Below are 25,717 nucleotides of genomic sequence, written 5' to 3'. Positions count from 1 at the left end.
GTTGAATGTCTCCTGTCATGTATTGATTACTGTATTGAAAGTCAATAACAGAAGAGTTGTGCAGGTGCAGAATGGCTGAACATGTATTGGTTCTTTATATTCATGACTGTGAGGCTCACCAAGAGCTGGGGCTTGGTGCCACTGCTGGGCACCACCAGAGAAGATCATCTCCTGTACCTATAGCCGTGGAGAGGATCAAACTTCTGGCTGCATGTTTCACTTACAGAGAAGGGAACCATGATAGCTTCCTCTGCTTCCTGTCCCAAGCTGAAGTCCATCAAAATGCCGTCCACTGCCTTCTCTTGTCTCACTTCTGAGTATCTGTCTAAAGGTGCCCTAGTGAGAAAGGGATCTTTTTCATGCCATGGTAGATGCAGGTTGTACTATTTTTTTTTTTTAATGGGAATGGTGTAGCAGGAAGAGTGCAAGATTTAAAGGAAAATTTAGTTTGAGTTCTGCTTGCTACCGGTATGACCTTGGGTAAGTCACTTCTCAAAGTCTGCATCTGTAAAATGGGGTGACACCACCAACTTTCTAGCCCTTCCCTCCCTGCTTGCCTTACTGCTCACTGGTAGGAATGGATGGGACCACTTCTAGCCTGCTTTGGATTTTTGCCACTTATCATAATTTACCTCTTATCAAGAAGAACACAAGTTCTCAGTTTTATGACTCTCTGCTTTCAGGTGTACAACAGAGTGACTCAACAATTCTGTACATTACTCAGCGATCACCATGGTACGTGCCATCACCATCTGTGACCACACGCCATTATTATGATATTATTGTGACATACTTTTCATCTCCCTGACTTATTTATTTTAAAACTTCAAGTTTGTACCTCTTAATCTCCTTTACAGATTTTACCCATTCCCTTCCCTCCGTCCCCTCTGGCAAAGACAAGTTTGTTCTTTGTATTTATGAGTCTTGTTTCTATTTTATCGTCTGTTTGCAAATGGGTATGGAGGTTTCTTGTTTGTTTGTTTTTGCAGTGAGGGAAAATACTCGATTGGGGTGATGGCTGCACAACTCCTCGAGTATTACTAAAACTTTATGTGAATTATATCTCAATAAAGCTGTTAGAAAAGATTCTCTGCTTTTACAATAAATTCATTTTCAGATATTCTTTTGAGAGGGAGAATAATTTCTCTGGGATTTACAGGAACAGACTGAATTGTCAGGAGGGAAGGAGAAGGACAAGTGAATAGATTTTAAGCAGCAGCTGATGAGCTCACTGGACTCAGACACATTTCAGCCCATCACACCTGATCCGGTTACACTCCAGGAACTGGCGCTTGTGTCTGGTACAGTTTGGGGGTTAAAATAACCAGGAGAAGCCCGGGTTCGGTAACACGTCGTACCACACCCATCACTAAAAGTTTGGAAAAAAAATGCTCATGCTTTGAGAATCGTACAATTGCTGATGCTGAAAGTTCACATCCAAGAGTAACATTCTCATCAGGCTGCCTTTCTTACTGGGACACAGGAATTTTCCAGTACAGTAGCCCTCCTGTTAATAGATTTGCCGGCTCTCACACTAGCTGGACAGTATTGACTGGATAGTTTTCCTTAGTCTCGCTTTGGTCATGACATCAGCATGTCCCTACATGTTTGGGGTGGAGGACGTCTGCTGTTTCCGCCAGCTCTCTGTTGTGTTCCTTCTTGGGGTTTCCTCTGGGTGACTATGCCACACCCTGCAGAGCATGGGAGCCAAACCAGGCCAATCAAACCTTCTCTGGGAATCTAGATTCAAGTGGAGTCACTCCTGGAGGGGAGGCTGCTGGCTCCAAGATCCCCTCTCCAAGACATGCTTTTCAGCATCTCGTCAATATGGGGCGCTATTCCACATCCTTTCTATATACTCTTAACTTTTGGTATGTTTGTAGATTTCAGTTCCGTTCCTTGGGACCAAAGGACCTTGATGCACATGTTTCTTGAGTCTAACTTCACTAGAGCCAAGGTCCAGTGCGTTTGAGAAGCCGGTGGTCTCAGGTCACCTCTGCTAGATTTCTATGCTATTACCACAGCTTCAAAGCAGGTGGGAGTCCCGTGGGTACAGAAGCACCATTTGTAGCCACGTCATTAGCTAACTGGGTGGTCTTCTGCCTCCACCATACTTGATCATCTCTTCAATGAGAGAAAGAGGTCTGAATACAGAGTGCACTTTTCTGGTAGAGAGGTAGGGTCACCCTGAGCAGGTCACCTTGCAGTGTGGCAGCAAGACACACAGTCTTACCTTAAGAGAATCATGAACCCCCATGGAAGGGAACACCACAGCTGGGCTTGGAATGAAGGACACCATGTCATGTACCATTGCTAATATCTGAACTGGCATTTGTGGCCTTGGCCAACAAGCAGCCTGAGCTATTGCAATTGTGAACCCTTTCCTTTGACATTTGGAGCTGTTCTGTAAGACCCTCTCAGGGAAGGTTCCAGCCAGAATGGGGGAAAGGCCCAGATGTGACCTCACACTGCACTGACTCTTTCCACCCATTCTCCCTCCTGCTTCCGTGTGCGCCTGACACCTGCTTCCTAGAGGACTTCATAAACTCATTCTGACATAGGAGGTTAAAAAAAGGTAACATTTCTTCCCTCCCAGGGCAATGTCTTTGGCTTACCAAAGAAATCCTTCATTCCATTCCTTCCTTGACACAATGGCCCCTTAGCCCAACTATGCAGGCATTCAGAGCTGGAGGGCCAGCTTCCTTGGAGCAGGAGAAGCTGGCATGCCTTCTAGCTAACCCTCCCTGCTCTCACAAAAAACAAGAATAATGCTGTGTACCACAGGGCAAACATAAGCACTTGAGGTATTTGTAAAAAGATTAATTTTCAAAAGTGCAATAAGGCTGGGCAAAGACCAGGCATGCAGGCACAAAACATCACTTTAGATGGTTAGAAATATCCCAAGTTCTGTGGTGCTGCTGCTTAACAGGTACCTCTTGAAAAGCTTATGGATCCGGCCTATGTGGGGCCTTTCTAGAAAGGTTCAGGTGGTTTTTTAGGGGGGGAAAGATGCAAAATGCCACTGGAAGGCAGTAATTATTTAATCTATTTAATACAAATGCTGGGGTATTTCCAGAGCATAGGCACTACTCGAGTCCAACAAGAATGATCCCATCTTTGTATGAAGGAGTTCTGACCACAGCTTCTGCCAAGTTCTTTTTTGAAAATTTTTACATCTTTACGTTTTTACATCTATGTGTACAATGTAATGACTTGATATTTGCTTATATTGCAAAGTGTTCATGGCCGGAAGTCTAGCTAACATCTGTCACCATATATGGCTATAGAATTGTTTTTCTTGTGATGAGAATGTTTAAGATATATTCTCTTAGCAACTCTAAAATATGTGATCTATTATTATTAAGTATACGAACAGTTATAATAACTACAATAGCTATAATAATGTGCCATCCTGTACATTAAAACCCCGGGATCTATTTTATAACCGGAAGTGCATACCTTTTGACTTCCCTTACCCATTTCACCAACTCTGCCACACCCTGCCTTCAGCAAGGACCAATCTGATCTCTGTATCTATGAACATGTTCTTTTTCACTTTCATTCTTGTTTTAGATTCCACATGTAAATGAGATCATACAGCATCTGTCTTTCTCTGACTTATTTCACTTAACATAATGCCCTCAACATCCATCCATATTGTTGCAAATGGCAAGATTTCATTCTTCTTTATGGCTGAATAATATTCCATTGCATGTTAATATACGTTTTTCTGTATCTATTAATTTTTTTATTATTCATTTGCCAGTGGAAACTTAGGTTTCCATATTTTGGTAAGTAATGCTGCAATGAGAAGTGAGCTGCATATATCTTTCTGAGATAGTGTTTTCATTTTCTTTGGACAAATACCTAGAAGTGAAATTGCTGGATCATATGGTACTTCTACTTTTAGAAGTGAAATTGCTGGATCATATGGTACTTCCTATTATGTTTTGTAGATAGGAATTTACATTCCCATCAATAGTACACGAGGGTCCCCTTTTCTCCACATCCTCGACAACACGTTATTTCTTGTCTTTTTGATTACAGCCATTCTAACAGGTGTGAGGTGACAGCTCATTGTGGTTTTGATTTGCCTTTTCCTGATGAATAGTGGATGTTGAATATCTTTTAATGTGCCTATTGGTCATCTGTTTGTCTTTGGAAAAATGTCTACTCAGATCCCCTGCCCATTTTTAAAGAAGACTCTTTTCTTGCTATTGAGTTGTAGGAGTTCTTTATATACTTTGGGTATTAACCCCTTATCAGAGATACAGTTTGTAAATATCTTCTCCATTAAGTAGGATGCCTCTTCATTTTTTGATGGTTTCCTTCGCTATGTGGAAGCTTTTCACTTTGATGTAGTTCTACTTATTTATTTTTGCTTTTGTTGCCTTTGCTTTTGGTGTCAAATCCAAAAAATTAATCACCAAGCCTGATTGTGCAGAGTTTACTTAGCCTATGTTTTTTTTTTTTCTAGGAGATTTATGGTTTCAGATCTTACATTCAAGTCTTTATACCATTTTGAGTTCTTTTTTGTGTATGGTGTAAGATTGTGGCCTAGTTTCATTCTTTTGCATGTGGCTGTCCTGTTTTCCCAAAACCATTTATTGAAGAGACTGTCCTTTCCCCATTGTATATTCTTGGCATCTCTGTCATAAATTAATTGACCATATAATGTGTGGGTTTATTTTTGGGCAATCTATTCCGTTCCATTGATCTATATGTCTGTTTTTATGCTACTACCACACAGTTTTGATTACTATAGCTTTGTAATATAGTTTGAAAACAGGGAGTGTGATGTTTGAGTCTTCCTTCTCAAGATTGCTTTGGCTATTTGGGGCCTTTTGTGGTTCCAGACAAATTTTAGGGTTGTTTGTTCCAGTTTCGTGAAAATTGCCATTGGAATTTTGATAGGGATTGCATTCAAACTGTAGGTTGCTTTTGGTAGCGTGAACATTTTAATATTAATTTTTCTAATCCATTGGCATGGCATATCTTTCCATTTATTTGTGTCTTCTTCACTGTCATAGTTCTCAGTATACAGGGCTTTCATCTCCTTGGTTAAATTTATTCCTAAGGATTTATCATTTTGATGCAATTATAAATGGGATTATCTTTAAAATTTTTTCTGGTAGTTATTAGTGTATAAAATTCAAGACTTCTGTATACTAATTTTGCATCCTGCAGCTTTACTGAATTCATTTATTAGTTCAAACAGGTTTTTTTGGTGGAGTCTTTAGGTTTTTCTATATATAGTATCATGTCGTCTGCAAACAGTGACAGTTTCACTTCCTCTTTTATCATTTAGATATCCTTTTTTTTTTTTCTTGGCTAATTGCTCTGGCTAGGATTTCCAGTATTATGTTGAATAAAAGTAGTGGGAGTGGGCATCATTTTCTTGTTCCTGATCTTAGAGGAAAAGCTTTTGGCTTTTCACCACTGAGTATGTCAAGTTCTATTTTAATTGTCTTAACAGTGTGTAAGGTTTGCTCATTCTTACTGTGTGATGATTCTGCTTCAGGGTTTGGGGAGAAAGTGCCATGGTGAGGAGGAAAGGAGAGACAGGGCTTTTCTCAGAGTAGTATTTGACTGAGTTGGGTGAGCTGGGTGCCACCAGGAGAATGGGCAGGTCTGCATGTCCCTTGAGTAGGGATCTGTAGTCCTAGAGACTGCTTTCCCCTGTCAGTTTTTTTTTAATGGAGCTCTTTCTCATCCCATCCAGTACTAGACTCTGTGAGGTAGGTAGGATGGGAGGCTATTAGGCTAATGTTAAATTCTTTGGCTGCTTAAAATACTTGGAACATGATAGTACATTGTTCAGATAATAAAAAGAACCAAGTAAATAAAGAGATGGTACTACCAAATGGTAGTTATTCCCTTCATTTTATGGATGCACAAACCACTGCTCAGAGACACAGCTGGTGATCCCCAAGTTCCCCTGCCAGTGAAAGGCATGGATAGCACCAGTGTGTGGGGGTGGGGTTCGCTGCCACCTGATTGAAAATACTGCCTGCTTACTTGCATGGCTCTACTAAGTTGATGCTAGGGGGTGGCTTTTTTGTGAGGTCAAAAGAATGATGGCTGGCATGGGGAAAAGGACTTTCACCCTCATTTGCCAGTGTGTTGGGGAATGGCAGCTATGGGGGACATGCTTTACTAGAAAGCTCTCCAGAAGAAAGAGCATGGGGGACCCAGGGAAGCTTGGGAGACAGCCAAAGGGAAAGGTCAATTCAAACGGGACCAATGGGAGGACGGCTGAATGCACCCACCAAATTCTGTCCTAAGAATCTCAACCAGAGGCTCAGGGAGAGATCTGGCATTTTGTAGTGGGAGAGGATGGACAAGAGCAATAGCCCATGCATGATAATAGTGGCCATTAAATTAAGATCTGGTGATGCCTGCTTAGGAGGAGACACCTAAAACATTCCAGCCAAGGCTCCTGACTGTCCTTAGTTCCCCATGTTCTGAGATACCTGGGCTGTGGGTTGGGACTGGCCTTCCAGCCTCTATACTCATGGAAACCTGCTGGAGGCCTCTGCTTAGAGTGCAAAGAGCCTGAACTTTTAAAAATGTGCACTTCTTTGTGTGTTTTGTTTTTTAACAGCCTTATTGAGATATAACTCCATACCATACAATTCAGCAATTCAATGGCCTTTACCACAATCTAGATTATTCTTATTATGCCAAAAAGAAACTCTATACCTTTTAGCTATCAACCCCCAATTTCTTTTCCTCCCCTTCCCTTCAGGAGAAGTATCTATTCAGATCCCTTATTATTGAGTTATGTGTCATTTTATTATTGAGTTGTAACAATTCTTTATATATGCTCGTTTTTAATATATGATACATAAATCTATATAAAATATACATAAAATAGTTTTATATAAACTTTATATATGATAAGTTTCTTATCAGATAGATGATTTGAAAACATTTTCTCCCACTCCATGGGTTGTCTTTTCATTTTATTTTATTTTCATTTTTCTTGATATTTCAGGGTATCTCAGGACACAGTAGGAACCTTATCAGACCATAAGGTTTTAATTCTGATGAAACCCAATATATCTACCTTTTTGTTGTTGCTTGTACTTTTGCTGTCATATCTAAGAAACCATAAACATAATAAAGACTTTTTTCCCACTTTGTTCTATGAATTTTATACATTTAGCTCTTTAGATCTTTGATCATTGGGTTAATTTTCATACATGGTGTGAGGTAGGTGCCCAACTTTATTCTTCTACGTGTGGACATAAAGTATCACAATTCCACTTGTTGAAAAGGCCATTCTTTCTTCACTGAATGCTCTTGGTCACATGTCAAGAATCAACTGACAACAAATATGAGAGTCTATTTCTGGACTTCAATTATATCCCACTGTTCTATATGTCTTATTATTATTATTGCAATACCACACTATCTTGATTACTGTAGTTTTGTAGTACATTTTGAAGTTGAGAAGTATGAGTCTTCCAACTTTGTTCCCCTTTTTGAAGATTGTCTTGACTATGCAGGGCCCTTTGCAATTCCATTTGAATTTTAGGATCAGCTTATCCTTTTGTGCAATAAAGACAGATGGGGTTTTTATAGAAACTGAATTGAACCTGTAGATCAATCTGTGGAATACTTCCACCTTAACATTAAGTCTTCCAATCCATGAGCATGGTACATCTTTCCATTGATTGAAATATTCTTTAATTTCTTTAAACAATGTTTTGTAGTTTCAGAGTATGAGTTTTGTACTTCTTTTGTTAAATTTATTCCTAAGTATTTTATTTTTTTGATGTTATTGTAAACAGCATTTTTTAAAAAAACTTCATTTCTGGTTTGTTCATCACCACTAAATAGAAATACATTTGATTTTAGTTTATTGGTCTTATATCTTGCAACCTTACTGAATTTATTAGTTCTAATATTTTTCTAGTGGATTCCTTAGAATTTTCTATGTTCAAGATCATGCCAGCTGTAAACAGAGATAGTTTTACTTCCTCACCTCCAGTCTGGGTGTCTTTTATTTCATTTTCTTGCCTAAATGTCCTGGTTAGAACCTGTAGCACAATTTTGAATAGAAGGGCAAGAACAGATATATGTCTTATTTTTGTTCTTAGGAGAAAAGCATCTAGTCTTTCACCATTAAGTATGATTAGTTGTCGATTTTTTGTAGATACCCTTAATCAGTTTGAGGAAATTCTCTTCCAGTTCTAGTTTGTTGAGTGTTTTTATGAGGAAAGCATCTTGGATTTTGTCAGTCTTTTTCTGCATCTATTGAGATCATCATGTTGTTTTTAAAAATTATTTCATTGATATAATGTATTACATTTACTGATTTTCAAATGATAAACAACTGCATCCCTGGGATAAGTCCCACTTGGTCATGGTATATAATCCTTTTTTTATGTTGCTGGATACAGTTTGCTTGTATTTTGTTGAAGATTTATCAACAGTACTCCTAAGAAATATTCATTTGTAGTATCCCTTTCTTATGATGTCTTTGGTTTTACTATGTGGATAATACTGGCTTCATAGAATTAGCTGGAAAGTGTTCCCTCCTCTTCTATTTTTTGGAGGAGTTTAGGAAGTGTTGGTGTTAATTCTGCTTTAGATATTTGGTAGAATTTGCAAGTGAAGTATTCTGGTTCTGGGTTTTTCTTTTGGGGAAGCTTTTTGATTGGTAACTTAACCTATTTACTTGTTATAGGTCTACTCAGATTTTCTATTTCTTCTTTATTCCATTTTGGTAGTTTGCATCTTTCTAGGAGTTTGTCCATTTTATACTAATTATTGAATTTATTGGTATACAACTGTTTACAATATTCCTTTACAACCTCTTTCATTTCTAATTTAGGTAATTTAAGTCTTGTCCCATTTTTTCTTGGTCTAGCTAAATGTCATTTTTTTTGTTGTTGTTGTTCTCTTCATATAATCACTATTTGGTTTCACTGATTTTTCTTGTTTTCCTATTCTCTGTTTTAAATATCCCCCTAAGCTATAAAATTTCCCCTAAGGACTGCTTTGGATGCATGATCTGACTTTGATATGTTAAGTCCTCATTTCATTCTCTTACAATTTCTTTTTGATCCAATTGTTATTTAGGAAGTTTTGTGGGTTTTTTTTTTTTTTTTAAGTTCCATGCGTTGTGAGTGGCCAAAATTTCCTTCTGTTGTTGATTTCTAATTTTATATACTTTGCATTATTTCAGTCCTTTTACATTCCCTGAGGTACATTTAATGGCTTAGATGATGGTCCATCCTGGGGAATGTTTCACAGGCACATAAGAAGAATGCATATTCTGTTCTCATTGGGTAGAGTGCTCTACAGCTATCTTGTAGGTCCAGTGGATTTATAGTATTGTTCCAGTCTAGCATTTCCTTGTTGATCTTCTTTCTAGTTTTAAAGATCTATTATTGAAAGTTGGGCATTAAATTCTCTATTATGGCTGAATTACTTTTCTCTTCATATTGTATATTTTAAGGTTCTATTATTAGGTACATACATGTTTATAATTGTTATTTCTTTGATGGACTGCCCTATTATCATTATAAAATATTCCTTTTTATCTCTAGCAACTTTTTTGTTGTTTTAAAATCATTTTGTCTGGTATTTGTATAGCTAACCCTGATTTTTTATGGTTTCTCTTTGCATGAAATATCTTCTTCTATCCTTTTACTTTTGAATGTCTTTTTTTTTTTTAACAGAGTGAGAGAGGACACATGCACACATACACATGTGAGCAGGGGTGGGGAGGGGCAGAGGGTGAGGGAGAGAGTATCTTAAGCAAGCCCAATGTAGGGCTTGATTGCAAGACAATATCAAGAGTCAGATGCTTAACCAACTGAGCCACCCAGGCACCCCAGGAATTTGAGTGTTTTTGTATATAATGTACACCTGTAAGGAGAAAAGAATAATACTTTCCTAGGCAAAATCACTCCTATCTATTCATACCTGTGGACTATTCATACCTGTAAGAGAGCCAGCCAGCATAGGACTCTGCCAGCAATGGCCTTCAGTAGCCCCCAGGGGGAATGGGCTAATTTTCTGGGATGCTGCCACCAAACATACTCCAAGCTCAGTTCTGAAATACCCCCAGAAATTTTACAAGTCAGAAATACTTCATTGTATACCCCCACTATAGAGCCACTCCTTCTTGGTCTGATTTTTTTTTTTCCCAGAACCTGGAGAATATGTATTTCCCCTTCATTTCTGATGGATCACTATGATTTTAGTTGTGTTTACTTTTATTCCTCAGACTGAGTTTCAACTTTTCCATTTACCTTTCATTTTTTGTAATTGTGACACAAAAATCAAATGTGAACACTGAGTGCTCAATGTTTTTTACATTTTACGACTCAGAAAAGTGAGCAAGAGGGAAGGCCTTTTTTTTTAAGATTTTATTTATTTGACAGTGAGAGACACAGTGAAAGAGGGAACACAAGCAGTGGGAGTGGCAGAGGGAGAAGCAGGCTTCCCTTTGAGCAGGGAGCCAAATGTGGGGCTCAATCCCAGGACCCTGGGATCATGACCTGAGCCGAAGGCAGACACTTAATGGCTGAGCCACCCAGGCACCCCGAGGGAAGGGCCTCTTAATGGACCCCTGGGTCTATATACAAAGTCTTGTTGAGTGTTGGGGGTGGGGGGAGATGTTCAAATGATTGAAGGGTTAGTATGGCAGCAAAGGGCAGCAAACAAAATTATCAAATGCAAATCAACACCCTGAAATGTTTTCTCTTTCTCCATCTTCTCTTTCTCTTTCTCCATCTCCGTACAAGTTAGGAATGTTTCCTAACTTAAATAACTAAAAGCTTCAAAACTTTACTATTAAATTTAAATATAAGTGAAGTTCTGGCATTTAAGTAGTATTGGAAGAAAGATTTTGGATCCAACTGAACTTCTCCTCACCATTCCTCTACCATGGATAAGGGATGTAATATACCAATAATGCTATTCATCAGCTTCCCCTTCCTAGGCACTGCTTCTTTACTTCACATGGCTTGTGGGGTGCCCTCACCCCAGACCCATATGCCCAGTGTCTGAAGAGTGGGCCAAGCCTGAAAGAGTGGTGCCCCACTCTGGAGATCCCCATCCTATCACTGCTGACCTGTAGGAACATACAACCGGGCCTCACCCTCCTGTCCGTGGGAGCAGTCCTGCTTCGTGGCTCCCGTTTTGCCCCAGGAGGCAGGTGGTGCCAAAGGTGGCTTCTTCCAGCTTCTCCCATCTAGGGCATGGGAGATGGGTATGGCAATCAGATTTACCTATTTTATTTTCAAGGAAAGCAGGAAACTGGAAAGCTTTAGGTTTTTGACTAGCTAGAAATAGATTAAATAATGGTATCTTTTCAGATTTTGGCTCTACCTGAAGATCTACATGTTCTAGGTTTCATTCTTAAGTCATGAACTCACACACATACACATACATAACATGCTTTCATAAAAACATGAGGGATTCCATTCCATTCTAACTTAAACAAGGCACACCTGGTTAAGATAATGAGCAAACAGGACAGATTTAAAATCCAAATACACTTCCCTGCGGATGACGATTCAACTCTATTGGCAGTACAATATTAAATATTCTTTTCTGAATCACTCTAATCCATAACACAATACAGTACAGTATGTGCTACCTGGGAAGGAGTTCAAATCACAGATCCTATGGGAAACATCTAATAGCTTGGAATGGCCTTTTCAAAGTGGCCAACAAGCTCTAAGAGACTGCAAGAATATTAAATCTGGGGTAGCATGAGCTGTGTGTTCCAGAATGAGCCCATCTCCCTGTCATACCCCACCCTCGTTGCTCCAGCACTATCGGGGCCTGAGTCTGAAGGACCTGGCACGCAGCGTTACTCTTTGGATGCCAAATGATGGTGGGGCCTCTTCCCTGCAGACTGTGGTCAGCAAGGTGAAGACTGCTGGCCACAGTCATAACAGCTGAGCGGATCTGTGATTTCTGCCTTTCCTGCCAATGTCGGGGGCCAGGTTTGCCGATGTGTTTGTATTGGTGTGCAAAATGCTGGAGAGAGGCCATCTGCCTTGTGTGTCAGATTCCAGATTCCATATGGTTATGGCAGGGTTTGGGAGAAGTATCCACAGAGCTAGGGGCAGGATTAGAATAAAGAGGTGCTAACGGTGTGCCATTGGGAAGGTAAGGGAAACTGTCGGGAACTTGATGGAAAAAGAGGGTTGAAGAAAATTAAAGGGAGATCAGGAGAAATAAAGAAAAATATAAGGGAAAAGACAAACATCGCTGTTGTTTTAAAGGTCAAAGAGTAACAATAATATAGAAAGGCTCTTTCGCCTTGCCAGATTCAACAGAGAGTTGCATTTTGGCTTCTTCAATAAAATTTACACCATTGAGTTCTCGGGCTCTCCTTCCAGCTTCCAGGCTATGTCTTCCAGGCATGCCCACCCCACCTGAAACAGACATTTTTCCTCCAGACCCTTCACATCTCCACACCCACCCCTTTTATCAAAGTTCAGTTCTTTACTTATAGAAGAAATCTGATTATTTAGCAGTAATTTTCTAAGCCAATCTCCACTTTTCTTCACCTACCAGCCTAAGTCCATATTACTAGATGTTTTGAAGAAAGACTCAAGTTAACTAGATCACACACTGTAATAATTCAAGTTTTATTGTCCAAATGTGTGTGTGTGTAAACATGTATGCATGTATGTATCTTCACATAACATACGCATATATATATTGTGTGTATATGCGTATATATACATATATGTGTGTGTGCTTCTGCATGTTTAAATATAAATAAATACAACTGAGACTAGCAGGAGTTTTAAAATCTCTCAGATCACACATTTCTTTCAGCCGAACAATAAATACTCTTTGATGAGCCATGACACTTCATTCTTTTGTGGGGCTCTTTCAAATGGGTTCTTCAAGACAGTATGAAGTCAAATGGTTCAAAATAAACAACTAAATAACCAGAAAATGAAACCAAACTAGAAGAGGCAATGAAGCATTTCTTGTCTAGGCTCTGAGACAAATTTCAGGTGCCATCTTCTATCAATTTCATTTTTTCTTCCGCCTTGGGAAATTCCACTCATTCTTTAAATCTGATTTGTGTGATTTTATGGAGTCAGGAAGGGAATGGAAGGAAGTGGGTCAGGAAGGAAAAACAGTTGACCCAGAAAGGTAGGTCGGAAAGGGAGGGAGGGAGAAAGTTAGTATTTATCAAGTTCCATGACAGTGAAGACCTTGTGTGTATTTCTCACCTCGAAATACCTTGGTACCTCAAACAGGGCCTGGTGAATGGGAAGGTGCTTGACAGGTGCATGTTGGATGAAGGAAATTCCCAATGTTGTACTGAAGGCTCAGGGTCATGCTGACTGCTTTAAAAAAGAGTACTGAACAACTGGGCATTGCAGAGTAACCCAGTATAATGACATGTCCTTCTTTGTATAACAAGAAAGTGTATTTCCCGAGGTCGTACCTTCAGAGCTTGGGCTTGTTATTGAGGTTGTGATTCCAACATGTCAGAGGGCAAGGCAAGGGTAAGTAATAATCTAAGGCAGGGCCGGCAAAGTCTGGGCCGAGTCTGGCCTGCAGACTGTTTTTGTACAAACCAGGAGTTAAAAATGGTTTTTACATCTTTAAAAGGGTTATAAACAAAACAAAGAAAACCAGACATCAGAAACCATATGTGGCCTATAAAACTACAAAAATACTTATTATCTAGGCCTTTACAGAAAAAGTTTGCTAACCCTTATTCTAAGGAGATACTAAGCATGTGCTTCTGAACTTACTTTTAGTCCAAAGTGGGTTTGGCTTAAACCTGTGTTCAACCAGGGTAAGACTGCAGGCCCGTGGTCTGTCAGAATATTCTGTGAGTGATCTGGAGACACACCTACCCCTTCTCCCCCTACATACACACTCCATATACTTCATCCAAGCTCACAGCAGCTCTGTAGCACTGTTTTAAAGGGTGCATACCTTTGTTAATGCATGCTGCGTGATGTGACTTCTTTGTATGTGTTTTCCTACAAGGTTTTCTGTGTAGTTTTACAGTACAGTGAAGTCCCCTCCTGGAGTATCTGTGTGTGGCAAAAATCATAAAGGTGTTGCTTTAGCCTATTGGTGTGATGATGCGAGACTTTGTTATAGAGCTTTGAATTCACCTGGAATCTAGTGGAAATACTCAAGAAGTGACATAATTACCTATCTTCTGTCTTTCACTAAACATGGTTTGGTCATTGTCTCTTGATTATTTTCTGCTTTATTTTTCTCCTCTTCCTCTTCTCTCACTTGAGAATATAATTACACTTATATCAGTATGCCTGATGTTATCCCACAGATCCCACAGATCACTGAGTCTTGGTCATTGTCAACAATCTTTTCTTCCTGTTTTTCCAGACTGGAGAATTTCTATTCTTCCACCTTCAAGTCTGTTCTTTTTTTCATCATCTGCTATTAGGCCCATCGAAGAGATTATTTTTTTTTTTTAAGTTTCAGATACTGTGTTTCTTGGTCCTAAAGTTTGGTTCATTTTTAGAGTGTCTCTTTTTGTGCTTAGATTTCCTAGGGGTTTGTTGATTGTGACTATATCTTTTCTTATGTCTTTGAGCATAATAGTTGCTTCGAAATTCTTGTTTGCTAATCTCAACATATGTGTCATCTTGGAGTCCATTTCCATTAATGTATGGACTACATTTTTCTGTTTTTTTTTTCTATGTCTGGTAATTGTGGAGTGTATTCTGAATGCTTTGTTAATCTACATCAGTGCCATTCAACAGAATTAAGACATGAGCTATCTATGTAATTTTAATTTCCTACTACCATAATAAAATTTAAAAAGATACTAGTGAATTTAATTGTAATAATGTATTACATTTGACCCAATGTGTCCAAGGCATAATTATTTCAACATGTACTAAAAATTACTAAGATATTTTATAATCTCGTTCCATACTAAATCTTCAAAATCAGGTGTATATTTTTACTTTTATAGCACATCTCAATTTGGACTAGCTAGTGGCTACCAAATACAGTATGTGATCAGCACAGTTAAGAGTACCCTTGTGAAGAATATTGAGGGTTGGTCCAATAAAAGCATCCCCATCATTATGGAAAGCAGACAGTCCCTGACAGTTTGTAAGCTTTATTCCTTGGTCCATTCCTTGGGCCAGCGGTGATATGAGGGAGGGCAGAATGCATTCGACTACTCTTCCTCTTCACATATGTGTCTCAATTCAGCCAGAGCAACTCTGATTTCATGTTTTATGTTACTTGGTTTATATGCATAATTTAAGAAATCTCTGGACGCTAAAATAGTTTGAAATCATAAATGATCTTAAAATATGATTATTGACTGGTTCCCTAAGATCTTTCTTGCTCAGTCATGCCCTTGAGCCCCTGCCGACCCCCCCCTTCTAGGTTCATATACCCTACTTTCTAGTATGTCACAGAGCTGAGCTGTCCCTGTGGCCTGTCTGATCATTGGGTTGTCACAGTGGCAAGGTCTTCCCTCTTTGCCCCTGGGTGTGTGTGTGGTTGATTCATTCATCAACTGAGGAGTCTGTGGGGTGGTTGCTCATAGCCAGATGCTTGAGAAGACTTCCCAAAGTGAGTTGTTCCTCATGACCTTCAGGGTTAGGGTAGGATGTCTTTCTTTGTTTAAAGTGAAGTATAATTAATATACAGCATTATATTACTTTTACATGTACAACATAATGATTCAATAATTTTATACATACTCAGTGCTCCCCATAAGTATACGCATCATCTGTCAGCAGACAACACTGCCACCATCTTACTATATTCCCTATGCTGTCTCTTTCATCTCCATGACTTCCTTATTTTGTAACTGGAAGTTCATACCTCTTAATCCCCTTCACCCACCCTCCCATCCACCTTCATTCTTGATTTGCTAAGGACCACACACCACCAACGAAATAAGTCTCACCTCTTGCTTTCCCTGCTATCTTCCCTCTCCCACTTGCACACTTGACCAGTTTGACAAGGCAAAGGGGGATGGCACGAAAACCACATGCATTGTGAAACTTCCACACCAGGCAAGAAGCCCAAGTTGAGTTTACAAAACTGCCACGTCAAAAGTCCAGCTTCTTTACAGAAGAAAAACATGCACAGAACCACCAAGCAAAAGCCATACACCTCAACCCAGAGCAGAATGGGAGGCCAGGGGTGCTATTACACATTCTACTAATCACAGTACAATGTAACGTCTCACTGCAATGACCAGAAATAAAAGCTTAACTGACAAGCACATTTCACACAATTCATCTCAGTTGACAGCCCCAGAAAACTGCCTTCAGAGCACGTGAAGTATCATGGCCATGGAATCCATCAGAACTTCTGACAGATTCCAAACAACGAACACCAAGATCCACACTCACTGGTGTTAGTTTCAACTGCCGAAACAGACCCATCACAAACACTAACCTGTGTGACTCACTCATGGGTGCTCACACTCTGCGATTTCCTTTTCTCCTAAGACAAAATAACTTGGGGGAGCCAACATGTTATCAGCTGAGAGTATGTGATGATTTTTTTCTCCATGAGATGTTCTTAGGGTCGTGCTAAAAAACGCCTTCTAGCTAGGATTATACATTTTTTTCAGAGCCCTGGCTTCAGAGCCAGCTAATCAGTATTTCAAGCAAGCAAAAATCACTGAGCAGCAACAACAGTACATGGTGCAGAGAGGTACTGTGGGATCAACTGTCTATCACTGCCCCCCATGCTGGGTGTTTTTGCCCTGACCCTGGAGGGTCCAAGTATGAGAACACAGCTCCTTACCGTGACTGACATGGATGTGAGTTGCACCTTCGGACCTGAGGCTCTGGACGGCTTGCTTGAGGACAGTCACTGTCATTCACCAGAGTTGTGGTCTTATTAATAATCCGTGTGCAGGACACGATGGTTCTGCGTTCCCCTGGAAACCAAACCACAGGGAACTGAGCAACTGTGGCTCTCCCACCTGGGAAGGCCATACATGGATGCAGATAGAGCAGCATTTGGATGCATCTTTTGATCAGTTTGTCAGTGAAGTGACATGTTATCATGTTGTCAGAGAAAGAACCATAATATTAGGGATGAGGGTGTGTATGACATGGCAGGGGCAGTATGGGGCAGGAAGAAGATTCTAGAACAGGACTGGAAAAAGGTGACACCACAGATTAGCTATGTTTTCGGACAGCCCGGGATCCACAGAGGCCAAAGTTCTAATTTGGGACTTTAATTTCCAACCAAGATTGCCAATCTCTTTATCTGTTCTTTTGATATTTAAAGTCTACAGAGGTCTGGTCTTGATTACACATTTGTACATTAGTCCTTACCAGAGATCATAGCTACCTATTGGAGAATCCCTCCAGAACTGCTGGACAGCGGTGACAACAGGGAGGTTGGTCTGAAGGACACACAGACCTGTCTCCTCCACGTGGGCAGTCTAGAGCTAGTCTGAGAATTTGTTTAGCTGGCCAACGGCTACATGTCCTCAGCATCACCTGCATTTGGGGACGTCATTAACTGGTTACCCCAGATGGGGGTAGCCATTCCCTGGGTTTCCCCAAAGCATTCTACACATGGCTTGGTCATGGCTTTGCCAGGGAGGAGGATGAATGGGAGCTAGGAGGGTAGCTTCAAGAGCCAGGTGGTCTGGGCTCAAACTTGGGTCCATCACCAGCATAATGATCACAGGATCGACAGCTAGCCGCCATGATTCTGTGCCTCAGTTTCCTCAACCAGGCTGGTCCACTTAACCTCCCTGTGCCTTAGGGTGCTTCAGAGACAGTTAAAATTAACTGATACACAGAGTGTTTAGAACAGAACCCAGTCAGGGTTAGTACTCATGTTAGTTACCTTCTGCTTTTATGATTATTTGGGGAGTGTAGCAATATAAGAATAAGAGGATGTCAGGCACAACTCTTTGGACCCCAGATTCCTCACTCTATCTGCCTCCTGCAGAATCCTGAACGATACCATCAGCTCTGACTGCCTGCAGCAGCAGCCTTGCATGAGCGTAAGCAGCACGGGGCTACCTCAAGCCACAGTTCAACTCTGACTGCAGGTCTGACAATGGTGAGTCATCAGTTGTCACTGGACAATCTGGAAGTCATTGGTGTCCCATAGGAATGCCGCTGGGCTGACAGTGACAGAAGGAGAACAGCACTCCCCGGCCCCCCAGCCAAGGGGAGCCTGCTAACTGCTCTGTCTGGGACATGCTTAGTTTGTAAGTTGTCCAGGAGGAAAAGGGAGGTGCTGCCTTTGGAGGCTGGAGGGCCATGGGCACAGGGGGACAGCTGAGGGACAGGGACAAGGACAGGGCTGACGGAGGATCCTGGGGCTGTGCTGACTGCCAGGGATGTCTGAGGAACGGGCCGAGAACAAGCAGCAAGGACAGTGAGCCAAGATGTGCAGGAGAAGGAGGGAATTCACAGCTGACTCCAGCAGTGTCTGATGGCCCAATCACTTTATAGCTGTAATTCTTACCCAAGAAAAATGGGACAAGTCCCTTAAACCAAAAACGATCCTCTACATACTGGATATCTGACAAACATCATCTAGGTGGTCAGCGACCATGCAGGAATGGGTATTGATGGGGCCAAGTTACTCTCTGGGTTGGCATTCCAGAGTCCAGGTGAACCTTCCATCCTAACTCTGTGCCCATCAAAACCCACCCACTCTGTGTCTCACCTCCCGAGAACTGGCCATATGTCCTGTCAGGGTGACAAAATACAAAAGGGCTTTTAGCTAATTGTTGTGAATGGCTTCCTCCGGCGCTCCCTAAACCTCCCAGTAACGAATACAGTGTGTTTGCTGATACTGATTTTTTAGCATGGCAGTCTCATCCCTGCAGTGGGCATGGGGTGGATTCCTCTGTTTTAGAGACGAGGAAATTTTAGCATAGAGGGGGTAAGTCATTGGCTAAAACATGGCGGGCATGCTTGGAATGTCTCCCTGGACTCGTGGGGCCCTTTCTTTCTACTGTGTCATATAGTGGGGTACCTGTGGCAAAGAGAAAAGAGTATTTGGGGGCAAAACATCTGGGGGCCCTCCACCAAACAGTAACAGGTGGAGGTCTATTCTGTTCATCCCCAGGTCACTCACCTGTCATACCCCCAACAAACCTGTACAGGGGCTAAACCTCCACTCAGGGTAGAGGTCGAGGGCCCTGTACCACAGGCAGAGCAGCTGTGTGGGCGCAGGAGTGTGGAGGACTGAGTGAGTGTTTTGCAGAGAGAACTGCAGTGGGGCGTGGATAAGTTCCTGCGGAAACACAGGTGACACGGCCAGCCTTTCCCACACCCTGCATGCTGGCCACAGAGTGCCCTGGGTTCACGCCCTCCTCCGGCGAGACCCCACACCCAACCCGACAGGCCCATGACCCCGGTGGCTCACCTCCTCCGCATTGCACACTGCACCCTTCCCAGCCGCTGTGGGTCCAGAGGAACAAAGAGTCCTGGGGTTTCTCGGGTTCACTCTGATTTTCTGCGGTGTAGTTGACAGGAACGGTGTACTCGTAATGGATTCCATAATTTTGGTCATGAAATAACAGCACCTGGATCAGCAGCAAAGATCAAAGGCCGTTTTGAAATGGAGCAGAAGCCCACAGGCTTGCAGAATTGGCGAACGACGCCACACTGTGTCCGGCTCTCTCTACCGGAGTAAGCAGGTCTTTTCTGGGTTTCAAGACTGGTTCGGTCTAGGGGCGCTCCCTTATTTCGGACTCAGGTTCCTCAGACTCAACTGGGGCAGTAGGGTATGTGGACCCTCAGCAGGAAGCCCTGCTCTCTCCTGCTGGAGAGAGAACCCGCTTCGATGAGGACTTTGGAGGAGCACATTTGTGGGTTCTCACCGGGAGAGCTGCTCTACGCAGACGAAGAACCTGTTCCCACATACTCAGCCACGAAGCTGCCCTCGCAGGCAAGAGAGACACAAATATGTGGCGTTGGCCTAAAACAGACGTCTGAATGGGGAGGGCTACTCTCGTCCTTTGAAAATGGACATCAGTTTTCCGTCCCCCAGCATCAGCCATTGCCGCATGTAAGGCAGGCTCAAGGGCAAACACAGCCCCACCACACAGGAACCTTGGGGACTTCTGCGTTTGAGTCCAGGGGTGACTGAGCCTTCTTGCCGCCACGGGAGCTAGGACGGAGATGCCCACAGGGTGGCAGGGGCGTGGCTCAAGGCCTAAAGCTGAGAGTGAGGGGGTGGGGGAGCCATCCTGCAGCCTGGGGCGCTTGGGTCTGAAATCCTGGCGAGTGGGCAGATGGATGGGCCAGCCCTGTGTTTGGCCCTATCAGAGTGTGGCTGGAGGTGATGGGTTGTCAGGCTAGACTTGGAACCTGTGGGCACTCCTGGGTCAAGGCAGCGATCAAGTTCACTTTGAGGCCTGGAAGAGTGTGCTCCACCTGCCTTGACCTGGGGAGGTACCCCTGCTGCCCCTGAGAATCTCCCAGCCCTCGAAGGGCTTGAGTTACAGGGTAGGGGTGAGGTGCTAAGGGCAGCCTGAACCGCATAAACATCCACTTCTCCAAGAAACAGGCTTGCAGTGATACACTTGGAAAAAGGCCTCCAGTTTAAAACAAAAAACAAAAAACAAAAAAACCCTCCTTAAAAGATCTTTATTATCTCAGTATGGGAATAAGACTGGTGAATCAAGAATCCATATGAAACCAATTTCATGCAATTTTGCAGCCATGTATAATTTGCGCGAGTGTATAATTGGTTTCAAATGCAGGTCCCTGTGACTCTGTGGGGGCTCCCGACCCCGCAAGCCATGTACACACCCCAGTTTGGGGACAACAGATGCCTCTGTAGAGGCAGAGGGGCACCTCTTATTTCTAGATTTAAAAACCTGAACGAATCTTATTTCAAGAAAGAAAAGTGATTAATGTTAGAGAGGGCTGGGACTTGGGCTGAGTTTATGTAGTTTCTGAGGCACGGTCTGAATGAATCTGGGCTGTATGTTTGCTTTCATGGGCGGACGATTCCCTCGTGGTTTGTGAAAGCTTTGGGCAAGAGAGGGAAATACACCCCAATCTTAGGATTTGTTAGAGAAAAGCAATTCACGAGCCAACAGGGGACATGGCTGCAGGGTCTTATCTTTTTTATCTTCTGCTTCCTCTTGGACCCCTTTTAAATCAGGACAGGAGGATTTGTTCCAATGCCTTAGACTAGGATGGAATCTCATCACAGGGCAGTGGCCTGGGGATGGGTCCCGGGGGGCTGGGGACGTGCGGAGCCAGCTCTGCCATGGATTTAGTGGGCTGACTGTGGCAGACACAGGTTTCTGGATGGCTGAAGCCAGGCATGAAGATCAGTTCCCTTTGCTCTCTCATTGTAGGCCGGAGGGCAGGGCCGGCATGGGCAGGTCTGTCCGGCCGCTGGGTGCTCGTGGGCAGAGCCAGTCTCCTCAGGAGATTGCCTGAGAGGTGGCTGGTGACTCCTCTAGGTGTCACCTAACCTTGAATGGCTGCAGGTTGCCAGAGATGACAAATTAACGGAGGGGGAAAAAAAAAAAAAAGAATTTCCAAGCGGAGACTCCGGAAGCACAGAGGACAAAATGTGCTTTGGTTATAGACACACAAATGGTCACGGAACCCGTGCTTTGGAACGAGATGTGGAATCAATAATTATGAGCTATTAGAAGGGAGTCATGGGAACTCCTGGACCGTAAGAAGGAAATGATAGGATCCCTTTTTCTGGAGATCTTTAGTACTCTTAAAAGGACGCATCACTGATATTCAAGTGATTTGCATGGGGTCCCCCTGCCCTGAGACAATGGGCAAGACAAGGTGGCCCCAACCTGGCCTGACTGCCAGGTTCCATGACACCACCCCAGGGGCTGATCTTCCTGTGGAATCTGGTTCTCCCTCTCCTGATGCCCAAATGCCTGGGGCAGAGCCGAGTCTGGAAAATCTGAGTGATGCTGGTTTGGAAACGGAGTCAAACAGTTCATTTCCAAAAGGTAGTTTCCAGTGTGGATACACAAACTGTGGGGCGGACCCCTGCCATCTGATATAAAAGCAGAGACTCTGAGTGGGGCCAAGACTCTCCCTGGCTGTCACACGGCCAAGTATTTCTTTCCTGGAGGCTGTTCCTTTTGAAAAAGATGGCAGCTCTGCCAGTGAAGATTCAGGGCGAAGTCTGGTCAGGGGAAAATTCTCAGGCATGTGGTGAAAGGCATGAGATAAAAGAAGACCAGGAGAGAGGGAGGCTTGAGCAGCAGGTGGCAGGAAACCCACCAGGAACCAGGAGCTCCTCTCCTCAGCATCCCCGGGGAGGAAGGGAACTGGCAGACCCCTTGGAGCCTTGGGCTTGGGACAAAGGCAAGAGCACAGCAAGTTACCATCAGATGCAGTGGGATCTTGGTTGGTCCCTTGGCAGAAATCTTCTCCCACAGACCCCTTCTAACGTAGCGCACGGTTGTGCCCGCAATCTGGTACTCTCCGGGGAGCTCTATCTTCCAATCGCTATTGATGGATCTCTTATTGGTATCTTTCAGAGCTAGGAAGAAAAGGGAACATCATGGAATCAGGGGGCGTCAGTTGGCCTTTTCAGGGGAATCTGGGTGTCCTGAGGGGTGGGTTGGAGATCTTCCTCTCCGCCTCTACAGGAGAAAGGAGGGGGTCTGCAGTGATAGAAGATGGGCTTTCTGAATGCTGAGAACAGAAGTCTCGCTCACAGAGGGCAAAGAGCTCAAGATTTGCAGGACCCTGTGTGACAGAAAGCCAGGGGATGGAGGAGACAAGCACAGCCCAACCACATTTTACTAAACTTCCAGGGTAGAGGGTCTTTGGCCTGATGGATGAATTCTATTTTAATGTGTCCAAGGCCAGAGAGATGGGTTTGCTGCTTTAGCAAAATTCATCAATTCATTTAACCGTTACCTACGTGGGGCTTTTGACAGCCTAATCCAGCTTTTCTTAAGGACTTGAGAGCCCCACGGTCATAAAGTGGGGGCTCCTCCAAGAAAACAGTTGCTGTTCTATTAAATGGTAGAGTTAGGGAACCTGAGCTGACCACAGATGGGACAGTAGGGCTTGAACGATGCCACGAGGGCAGGGCTTCATGGTTCTCGGGTTCACACTCTGCTGGCTCACCCCTCCACTGGGTAGAGAATGTGTTGGAAGAAACAAAATCAACACTTTGCTGGTTGGCCAGAGTAAAAAATCTGGTTTTCCACACACGATGTATATTGATTATCTGAGTGCAGACCGTGACTTTCTTATGTCCCCTTGCCTAGGTTTGGAGTCATGTTGTTCTCACGACTAGAACATTCTGTAGTGAAATTCTGTTTTGTTGTTGTTGTTGTTGTTTTGGTTTCATTTTGTTACTTAAGAATGACAAGAACTAAAATGTACTCTGGCATTTGGGAGAAGGTCGCAGACGACAGCAGGTTGAGAACAAGTCTTCTGTCACCCAAACGATGAAACTCCCAGGACATCCTGGGTGCTCCCAGTCCCTTTCTCCCCAAGTGCAGCTGGACACCCCCCTACTCCCTGCCCATGCCCCAGATGCTTCCAATCGCTTTGAGACCCTGCTTCGTCCACAAGCAGTGAAATCAGTTCCACCCCTTCCCTCTTCTCTGCTTCCCAAGGCGAGAAATAAAACACCCACATTTAATACCAATTTTGGATGATGAGAGCTGAAAACAAAAAGGGGTTTCTGTTAGCCCGCAATTCATGAGCCCCAAGGCTGGGTCAGGACCTTGTTGGACCTGGTCCTGGTCAGGCCACCAGCATCTGGGGACTGCTGGGCCTCTGCTTCCCTGTCTCTAGGACACGATGGTCCCCCTGCTTGCTCTCACCCCACCAGACTGTCCTGGAGTTCATGAAGGAGATGCATGGTCACGACTCCTCGCTTCTAGGAACTGCCAAGAGAAACTAAGAAGCAGCAGGAAGGGCTGCTTTCCACTAGAGCGACTTCCATCAGGATTTCATATCCAGGGTGATTGTGTAGAGTGAGCGGTTGAGGGTTACAGGACTCCAGGGAAGGCTTAGAAAAAAAAAGGCTCTACCTCTTGGAACTGAACATTTCCCTTCAAGAAATTCTACCTGCTACTGAAATTTCCTGGCTACAAGAGGGAAGGGGAAATGTAAGAGTACTCACAATCTCAGCTCCTTTATCCCTTCCTCAGCCAAAACCTACCAGCCACCTTCAAGAGGCACATTCTTAGATTTAGCCCCCACACATACTTCTAACCCATTTACTCTTCCCAACAACTCTCCGAGGGAAAGCATTATTTTCCCAATTTCACAGATGAGGAAATGGGGGCATGGAGAGGTTAAGTTACCTGCCTAAAGTCACACAGCTACAAAGACTGGACAACCTGAACCTAAACATACCGAGATCAACACTCTTACCACTCTGGCATTATTCTTTAGGTTATAGCCTCCATCTAGAGTTTTGCGACAAATACGAAAATACTTGTTTTTGGAGAGAACACATTCCAGGCTCCAACTGCCACAGGGTCTTGCATTCCATATACCCTTATTATAACAAAACTCACAGACTGTTCCTTCTACTTCTCTGTAGGTTTGGAGAATTGTTTCTTGCACACACACACGTAAATTTGGTTTCAGAAATCAGTGCAGGCTGGTGGGGAGTGGCAGATGGACACAGTGAGGGGCCAGCGTCCTTGAAGAACGGTCCCAGAGACAACAAGTCGGGGAAGCACAGGGAGTGGCAGACACATGCCTCCCCTCTCCACACCCCCGCCAATACCACCAGTCAGGGCCTCCTCACTGGGTGTTGAGGACAAAGCTCTTGCCCCTGGTGAACTCAACATTTGGAAGGGAGACAGGTGAGAAAACAGATAAACATGGTAGTTTCATAGGCTCCGTGGCAGAGGTGAGCTCAGGGTCTGCATCTGTGTGTGGGGGGACAGGGACAGGGGCATACGGGGAAGACTTTCTGGAGGAAAAGCAGGGAGGAGGGTGGCCTGGGAGTGCCTGGCAGGCATGGACTATGGATCCTGACCCAGTGGCCATGAGAGCTCTTCCTGTGAACACCGCTCTGTGTGGAGAAGCAAGTGGGAGGTGAAGCAATTTTTTCCCCTAGAAGTCTGGCTGGGAAAGGGAGGCAAGATAAAGAGTGGCTCTAAAGGGTGGAGAAGGGAAGAGAAGTTTCACTCTTCTTATTATCGGGGTGGGAGACGCGAGCATGTTGAGACCCTCCTCCCCCACCCAGAACTTGGAGTTAGAGAGATGGGCAGTTTCTTTAGTTTCTTTATATGTGGACCACTACGATGTTTGACTCACCCCATAGAACCCATTTTCAAAACTCTGGAGTGGCAGCTCTCCTTGCCACTGGCCACTCATATGCACCAGCTGACTCCCTGACTCAGTGCCTGGGTTGGGGCCTTGGGTTTAAGAGTTGGGGTCCTGGCCTTGTTCTCATGTTACGGCTGCTGTGAATGGTGTGTTGGCTGTCTCTATCTCCAAGTAACAACAACCCAGAGTTTCCTTTGGGGGTATGTTCTTCCTCTGACTCCAAACTCATCCCCATTCCAGGTATGGGGCCATCCCCCAAACCTGGACTGTGAGAGTCAGTTCCAAGGCTTCCATCACCTTGGGAAGAAGCAACTTACTTTCTACAGGATTGCCTGGAGACTTAAAGGAAATCTGGATTACCAGCACCTGGGAAGATGCACCCAGATTAAAGTCACTGAGAGGACAGCAGTGCCAGGGTAGAGAGGGACACAGTTTCCCATGACATAATTTTAAGCCCCTGGATCCAGCAGCGCCTG

The 25,717-nt window shown here is 43.5% G+C and overlaps 1 protein-coding gene across 2 annotated transcripts in view; it reads right to left on the bottom strand.

The window, feature by feature from the left end:
- ADAMTS17 (ADAM metallopeptidase with thrombospondin type 1 motif 17) overlaps positions 1-25,717 on the bottom strand; it is a 323,327-nt gene that overhangs the window by 47,661 nt on the left and 249,949 nt on the right. For both annotated transcript variants that reach the window (XM_032836008.1, XM_032836009.1), the window contains exons 17-19: positions 22,316-22,473; positions 19,363-19,522; positions 16,762-16,897 (exon numbers count right to left, since the gene is read on the bottom strand). In XM_032836008.1, the coding sequence (XP_032691899.1) occupies positions 16,762-16,897; positions 19,363-19,522; positions 22,316-22,473 (454 nt within the window). The remainder of the gene's footprint in view (positions 1-16,761; positions 16,898-19,362; positions 19,523-22,315; positions 22,474-25,717) is intronic.

The sequence above is a fragment of the Lontra canadensis genome, unplaced genomic scaffold (genome assembly GCF_010015895.1).
Source record: "Lontra canadensis isolate GAN:19392208 unplaced genomic scaffold, GSC_riverotter_1.0 scaffold89, whole genome shotgun sequence".
Classification (NCBI taxonomy): domain Eukaryota; kingdom Metazoa; phylum Chordata; class Mammalia; order Carnivora; family Mustelidae; genus Lontra; species Lontra canadensis.
Note: the sequence above shows the minus strand (reverse complement) of the source record. Positions and strands in the feature narration are given on the sequence as shown.